Raw genomic sequence first — 8415 nt, 5'->3', positions numbered from 1 at the left:
CGTATGTACTGTGGGCACGCCCGCCTAGCAGCGCCCGCCATGGCCACCATGAACGCCCCGTTAGCCACGATCTCCACGCCCAACACCACCACCAGGCCCATCGGAGGTCGGCCTCTTATTTAGCTTCTCCTCGTTTGCGGCCTTCGATTTGACGCGGCAAGTTTGCAACATCGTCGAGCTGATCTTCCGGGCGAGCGTGATTCTCAGATCCTCCGGCACCTCCACCGGCTCCATCTCCGGCAGGTTCTCCAACGGCTCCATGTGTCGGCGGCAGAAGGAAGGAGAGGGTGGGAGAAAAGAGCGAGAATTGGGTGGAGAGCGGCGGGATGGAAGAAAAAAGTGGGGGATTTTGACGCGAAAACAACGCGGGATCCTACAAAAGCGCGGGCTCCACCTTCCTTTTAGGTGGGCCAAGGGGGCAGAGAGTGACGTTTCGCATGTCCGGACTCCCGCAAAGCCCCCCGTGTTTATCTTCGGTTTACGGGAGAAAACACGTCTGGACCGTCCAATGGCCCGCGTTGGATCTTGGATGGCACAACACATCCCGGTCCGCGGATGCGGGGCGGTTTGTGGGTCGCCTTTGAAGATGCCATAATAAGTTCTGCGGGTCGGCAATGGCAGAGTTCTTTACGAAAGAGTATTATGGTTGATCCAACAAATGTGGATACATCTGTAGTTGTTCTTGAATGGTTTGAGGTAAGTTTTCTTTTGAGGAGCATCAACTCCTAAATTGTCTGGGATGTTCAAAGATTATTTTTTATACCTGTTCTCATCATGTATCTGATCCATTTTATGAGAGCTGGGGTGTGCTGTACATTCATGTAACTTATTCTACGAGAAGAACCAGTTGCAGTATAGAAATTGGTGCCTACCTGGAGGCTCCAGTTCTTTAACCTACACGCTCTGAACGAGCGCCGTATTTTAAATCTTGACATCGCTGCACCATCATGGATGCCAACTGTAGTCTTCGGGAGAAGCATAAAAGAATTCAAAATCTTACCCATGATGAGCGGACATGCTCTACTTTTAGTGCCCAGAACAGCCGTTGACATCTTCATTTTCTCTGGGGGTTACCTTTCACCATCACTTGGAACGAGCTAATATCCTCCATATCTTGGATCTCCAGCTTGTTTTCCTCGGCGAAAGGCACGAGCTAATGTAATTAACTTCACAGTTGAGATCAATCCCGAGCACCATGGTATGTCTTGTTGATTGATCTATTGATTCACTTGGAACGCGGAGTACTCTGTTTGGTTCGCATGTAAACAATATACTCCATATCTTTCACGGTAAAGAAAGGAAACAAGATCATTTGTTGTTGACACTCTCTGTTGTTCGCAACTTGCACGGTCAGTTGTCTCTAGAGCAGAGTTTTATAGTGGCCCCGGTGCATAGTTAATACCGATTGTCTTTGATTAATCCTGCCGTCACCATCTCCCAGATTTCCACAATAATTCGACTTCCATCAAACCTTTACACATGTGCACATCGCGCTGTATTGACGATGTTAGCTCTGTAGAATTTCTCACTGTGATTTTTGCAGATTTGGGTGTGCCTTGTTGTGAAACATACTCCCTAGCTATTATATTTTTTTACGGAGGGGGTAACATATACTAGTAAACTTTCAGAGAGTTGATTCACAATCGACTAGGATTCCATAGTATCAAATGAACAATAATCGTGTTAGAAATAGTATGTGTTTTAGTTAGGTTTACAAATGTGCAACTGGTTTACTTGATTTTATTGTCTTACACAAACGTTCCTTTTCATATAAATAACTTGGATGATTGCATGGAAAAAATAGCAGAGTATAACAGTTTTAGCCGTTATAGCGCCATTTAGTTGATTCAGACGGCTACCATGATTTGCCATAGCCCACTATTTTAAATCTTGGTTTATTGTAAAAAAAGAAAATGTTTTGTGGTCTCTTAGGCAACTCGGAAGAACAATTTCTAATTAGGTAATTACTAATAACCATATAATCCCTTTTTATGATTTGTGCAATGCAAAAGGGATAAGAATATCTTATCAAGAAGAACCCATTCAGTAGCAGAATAATATTAGTTACCACTACAGAGCGAACAAAATTAACTACTACATAGTAAATTACGAGGATGCTAGTGTATATTTTTTTGTTGGAATGTTGCATCAGCTACATCTAAATAACTAGCCCTAGTATCATATTTTTCTCAACATGTAAGTATGCCACCTCAACATTCAACATACATGGAAAAAGTCTATCTCAACATGCAACTATGCGTAAGAAAAAGTCACCTCAACATACAAACATGCATGAAAATTTCCATTATATTGTGATTTTGTATTTAATAAATGTTATAACTATAAAATAATCAAACACATTCATATGTATTCTCAGTCTTCGTTCTCATATTATTACTTCAAATAATCATGTTTCATATGACCAAATCCCATTTACATAAATTGGAAAATATTCCCACAACAACATGTGGTATTTCACCTAGTTTGCTATTGAACTAAGTATTTATTAGTGAGAATATCTTCTAAAGAAAAAACAATTGATGTAATATTGCTACATGTAAATTTTGTAGATGGATCATACACACTAAACATTTCAAAGTCGCAAAATAGACGGCACTGAATCCTAAAAGCAGAACTCCAAATAATTACTAAAAGTGGATTGTTCGTAGTATAGTTTGTGACCATCAATTTATAAATGATAAATTACATGAAAATACAAATGTTATAATATTTTATTGGCAAAAAATCATGTTGTTCTATTAATCAAACCATCAGTACAAATGCCCTTGAAAAATAAAGATGTTACATCAAAATCTTAGGGCCGACCGTTTTCTCTCTCTCTCTCACGGGCCGATGGTGCGCCACTGCAACCTCTCCATCATCGGATGTTGGAGTATAAGTGTGGAACCCTCCTTTCTCTATCAGCATCAGGTTTTGTATGAAATGATTGGTGCAGACACTTCTACATTGTATCAGAGCCATTAGGCCAATTTAGACAAAGAAAATGTTTAGCTCATTTTTATCTACATTTGTCTGAGGGAGCCACACTTAAAGGTGAATGTCAAAGTATAAGTGTGTAAGAGCATCTCCAACTGGCGCACAAAAACTGCGCTGCGCGCTAAAATTCGGCTTCTTGGGGCGCCGGACAGCTCCAGCAGAAGCTGTAAAATAGTGCACGCGCAAAAAAGATTGGCACGCGTTAAAAAGCGCTATCAAAAGCTGCAACCGGATTGCGCGCGCTTCACAATTTGCACTGTGTGTTTTTTGGGCACGCGTTTTTGGGCATTTGCTCAACCAATGTTGGGTCTGGCGCTCTAATAATGCTACAATTGCGTGCTAAAACTATTTTAGTGCGTGGAACTTCTGTGCACCTGTTGGAGATGCTCCAACTCAACTTAAGCTTTTGGTTGAGCCGACTCATGTATGCATTCTACATGTGAGGCTGATAGATGCTACTTTATCTCTACTATTATATGGGAGTTGGTTCCGGCGCTTCCCCTCCTTCCTCAGGTTTTCCGTCCCCACACGTCCCTCCCTCCTTGGTTTTCTACTGACCTTATGGTACTCTCAACCGATGCCGCATAAAATTAAAACCAACATAAATAGAGTGTCTTGAAATAATCTAAACCAAATCGATATTTTATCAAAATCACATCCTGCATTAACTCAAACAAATCAAATCAAATCTTCCCGAAATCTCAACTAAATTGAAACTTACCTTCCCCCCCTACGAATACCCAAATCAAATCAAATCTTACCTAAACCTTAACAAAATCAACACTTCCTTTGCATTCTCTACCCATACTCAAATCAAGTTAAATCTTACCAAAATCTAGAATATAATGGATGTAATTTATATTTAAGATATAATTAGTATTAAATCACTAGAATATGTATGCATCCGTTGCAACCCACGGGCAATTAGCTAACACTCATGATTCATAAGTGCTTTATGATTCATTTCGACAAAACACTAAATGAATACAAGCAACTAGGAAATGCATTGGTTTAAAAATAAGATCTCTTCCAATGTACTTTCCATATATAAGATCTCTTCTACGTAGTAGTTTATAAAAATAGGACCGCCTCTCGCTTCATTTTCCTTTGACTTCACATACATGATTATTCAAGCTTATCCTCGCTAGCTAGTATTCCTTCCGTCTCATAATATAAGAACACTTTTTCCATTAATATAGTGTCAAAAATGTTCTTATATTATGGGACAGAGGCAGTAGCTAATAAGCTCCATAAACTCCTCCCATTTGGCTCCTCCGGTCGATGTCAGTTTGCCAAGCAAAATCTTCGAGAGCTAGCGGCTATATAAATATATCCCAGAGCGTCCCGCTGTGTAGACATCGGAGCCACAGCTATAGCTCAAGCACAGAAAAACAGTCACAAAACCCCACCCATGCACATGGAGGCTTGTGCGGGCCAAGCTAGCAGCGCGCACATCGTCCTGGTGCACGGCGCATGCCTCGGCGGCTGGTCCTGGTTCAAGGTGGCGACGCGGCTCAGGTCGGCCGGGCACCGCGTCAGCACGCCTGACCTCGCGGCGTCCGGCGTCGACCCCAGGCCGCTGCGCGAGGTGCCGACGTTCCGCGACTACACCAAGCCGCTGCTGGACCTCCTGGAGTCCCTCCCGCCGGGCGAGAAGGTGGTCCTCGTCGGCCACAGCCTCGGCGGCGTGAACATGGCCCTCGCCTGCGAGCTGTTCCCGGAGAAGATCGCCGCTGCGGTGTTCGTCGCCGCCTTCATGCCGGACCACAGGTCGCCGCCGTCGTACGTGCTTGAAAAGGTACACCATGAGCATGGGATGGCAGTATTTCTTCAAACAGAAAACCCCTGTACTCCTGATTGTTTGCTCGCGATCTAATTAGTTTCCTCTTGAAAGTTCGTGGAGGGGAGAACGCTGGACTGGATGGACACGGAGTTTAAGCCTCAAGATCCCGAGGGCAAGCTGCCCACTTCCATGCTGTTCGGGCCGCTGGTCACTCGTGCAAAGTTCTTCCAGCTGTGCTCGCCGGAGGTACAGCATCCGCCGCACTTGTCGCTCTGTGATTACCTGCACATAAAATCGATGAAACACTGAGATTAGATTGACGAAAGAGGGACTTCTAACGCTGCATGAATGTTGGAACCATATGGCAGGACCTGACGCTGGGACGATCCCTGATGAGGGTCAGCTCCATGTTCGTGGACGACCTGAGACTGCAGCCGCCGCACACCGAGGCCCGCTACGGGTCGGTGCGCAAGGCGTACATCGTCTTCAAGGACGACCACGCCATTGTCGAGGCGTTCCAGCGGTGGATGGTGCACAACTACCCCGTGGATGAGGTGATGGAAATCGACGGCGCGGACCACATGGCGTTGCTCTCGACGCCGACCGAGCTGGCGCGCTGCCTCGCTCACATCGCTGTCAAGTATGCTGCCTGAAGTATGATACCGTCTCGTTGCCGGCATTTGTGATTGGATTTGTGACATCTCTATTGTTGCTGTTACCGTTCAGTATGTTTCAGAGACTTCTACTGCACCCTATATTAGAGACGGATGATGCATGTAACTTGTGGCTATTTAATAATTGAAGTTAAATGTTGGTGCGCACCTTTGTCGACAGATACTGATCGTGGTGCATGTAACTTAGTGACCGAGCAATATACTCCCTATAAAGTTGGCACCTCAATCTGCTTGGAGCACCTCAATCTGCTTGGAGATGGACCAGTGGAAGATGGTGGAGACGTCACATATGAGTGCGTCAGACCGGTTTATGCCCCAGACCCGGTATGTGGCTAGGCTGGGGATTCCGGCTTTCGATGTTAGGGTTAGGTGAGTGGTCTGGGTAGTGGCCCATCTAGCACCCCTTCATCATTTGGATAGGAGTAGCGGCATATGTTGCCTAGATGGTGGATTCAGGCTTATTGTTATAACACTTTGTAAGGTCCTCGAGAATAATCAATAAAGTGGCCGTATGCATCTCCCAGATGCAGAGGCCGGGGGTCATCCTCCTTTTCTAAAAAAAAATACTCCCTACAAAGTTAGTATAATGTTGAATCATTTATTTAGAAACAAAGGGAGTATATATAATCGCTATCAACTCGTCGTCGATCCATTATGATCAACGCTGTATGTGGATTCGCCATTGCTGATCACCGCCAACCAACTGGCCCCATGTGTATTAACCCATAGACTTATCTTGTCTATCCTAGAAAGTATACCTAAACCATTTCTGTACATCTCCGGTGCTCCACGTCCGCAGTGCTCCTATTCTGAAGGGGTATGTTTACACTCCATCAGGGTTCATGCTCTGTCCCAATCGATGCAATTCCATATAAGCTAATTAAGACTTGATAGGCCAGGTCAACCACTCGGAGACAAGGATCGTGCGCCCAACAATAAAATGTTGGCCTTGTTTGGACCAACGATACGGCCACAGCAAGCCCCCCATGCTCAGAAAATTCAACACTGCGCTAGTGTACATCCAATCATTGCATGCGGTTCAGAACCCCATTGCATATGGATTGTCCAGCCGTCAACGTGCGTCGAGGGGTAATACACCATCGCAGAAGACATGTACGATGGTGTGGTCCACCGCACACAGTCTCTTTGGAAAGTCTCTATTGCACACAATTGGCGCTGATCAAACGTGTGTGACAGGGAATCCATCCCACATTTTTTTTGCGACTGAATCCATCCCACATTGATTAGTAACAAGGAAAAAATGGGTGTTTGTTGGCTCCCGTATCACACGATGTGAAAGGCACATTCATGTGTGAGGCAGGGATTAACGGTTAATTAAGAGGAAATGTGTGCGTTGGTGGCATCTATCCCACATGGTTTGTTTATTAAGGTGGAAAGTATGTGTTGGTTTGCAATTCAATATGTTTTCACATAGTGTGACTAGGGTTTAGAACTCACAGAGCGGCAAGGTTGATGAAGATGGCTCCAGCAGCAATTCCCTCTCCAACGGAGTATTGAAAAAGGCCTCCAAATTGGACCGCCTCAGAATGTGTCCATTCGACGGCGGCAAAATTCCTCGATAAACATGACTAGAGTTTTTAAGGTCGTATAGAGTTTTTAAGGTCGTATAGAGCCGAGGGCAAAGAGGTGACAGAGCGGAGGTTGTCGAGCCCATGTATCCAGGTGTCGCGGTCAGGGGTTTGATTGTGTGGGTTAGCTGCGTGGAGGCCTGGGACTTCCACCCAGGCACTCCTCTGGCCCCCCGCGACGACATCCTGGTGATGTAAAGCAACAATGTATTCACAACAAGAATCTTGTTAATCCATGACGGATTCAGTCCGTCACAGACCTGTGAAGAATTGTCGTGGAAGGGCAGCTGTGACGGATTTCAAATCCGTCATGTATATCGCGTCATAATTTAACCACTGTACACTCCATGACAGATCTTGGCTGTCATGGATGGCACTTAACGGACATGCTCAGAACGTCGTTAGGTTTTCTACCACGTCAACATCTTACGTGGCGGCCCATGTAGTAATCAGCCATTTAATTTTTTTGGCCCATTAAATTTCAGCCAGGTCCACGAGCGACAGCCCATATAGTAATAATGAACCCGAATAGAATTTACACCAATTAATATCAGTTAAGGCCCACTATTTTTGATCCAAAACACTGGCCCATCTCTCATTTGTCATCCATGGAAATTTTAAGCCAATAACAATTTGACAGATTCTCAAAAAAATTGACAGAAAATATATAAGCAGGTCATTAAAAAATGAAAATTACATACACAGCCAAAAATACAACTCTACATGAGCAAAAAAAGACACAAAAGGTAAATTTTACAAGCATGTCTCGAAGAACACTATGCTAATCTATAGCCATCTTGTCGCAGATCCACCCGTCCATGTCAAAGTCGTCAGAACACATGTCTGCTGTTGAAAATGCTCCCAAAAATCAATATCTGCCACATGATGAAAATTTGTCACTTTTAAAAATATTATAACCAGTAGGTGAACTAGAAGTAGCATACTATACGCCATCAAATCATATATATTTTTCACTCCCAAGATGCAAAGTAGTGCAACAAATTTGATCCAACGTGAAAAAGAAACAACTAGTGGCAACTAGTATCACGATAAATAAAACTTGTGGCAACTAGTAGCCCATGGCCTAATCATATCAGCACATTTACAACATTAGATATTTGTAGATAATGAATAGATAGTAGTAGAAATAAGAGAATTAGAACATACATAAAAAATGAATTACATGCTGTCAAGTTGGCGTATAGTAAGAAAAGCAACAAAATGCACATCACAGAAATCCAAGTACAACAGCAGCAGCCGTTGAGGACATAAATCAGTCCACAATGTCCATACAAACTGAACTAAGGAACGAGGTACAGTGGGTGTCCGTGCATTACCTTTCCTTTCTTCATGATGGACTTGACAGAATGGC

The 8415-nt window shown here is 44.0% G+C and overlaps 1 protein-coding gene across 1 annotated transcript; it reads left to right on the top strand.

The window, feature by feature from the left end:
* The first annotated feature begins 4351 nt into the window (after nucleotides 1-4351).
* Nucleotides 4352-5601, top strand: LOC119269244 (salicylic acid-binding protein 2-like). The gene is made up of 3 exons (XM_037551043.1): nucleotides 4352-4795; nucleotides 4892-5026; nucleotides 5149-5601. The coding sequence occupies exons 1-3, from the start codon at nucleotides 4409-4411 to the stop codon at nucleotides 5431-5433; spliced, it is 807 nt and encodes a 268-aa protein (XP_037406940.1). The 5' UTR covers nucleotides 4352-4408; the 3' UTR covers nucleotides 5434-5601.
* Nucleotides 5602-8415: the final 2814 nt, after the last annotated feature.

This window comes from Triticum dicoccoides, chromosome 3A, assembly GCF_002162155.2.
Source record: "Triticum dicoccoides isolate Atlit2015 ecotype Zavitan chromosome 3A, WEW_v2.0, whole genome shotgun sequence".
Lineage (NCBI taxonomy): Eukaryota > Viridiplantae > Streptophyta > Magnoliopsida > Poales > Poaceae > Triticum > Triticum dicoccoides.
Note: the sequence above shows the minus strand (reverse complement) of the source record. Positions and strands in the feature narration are given on the sequence as shown.

Excerpts from the sequence above, each read along its gene's own strand:
- LOC119269244 (XM_037551043.1), top strand. The coding sequence starts at position 4,409 with ATGCACATGGAGGCTTGTGCGGGCCAAGCTAGCAGCGCGCACATCGTC. Across the intron at positions 4,796-4,891 it reads CGTCGTACGTGCTTGAAAAG|TTCGTGGAGGGGAGAACGCT; the intron begins GTACACCATGAG and ends TCCTCTTGAAAG. Across the intron at positions 5,027-5,148 it reads TCCAGCTGTGCTCGCCGGAG|GACCTGACGCTGGGACGATC; the intron begins GTACAGCATCCG and ends ACCATATGGCAG.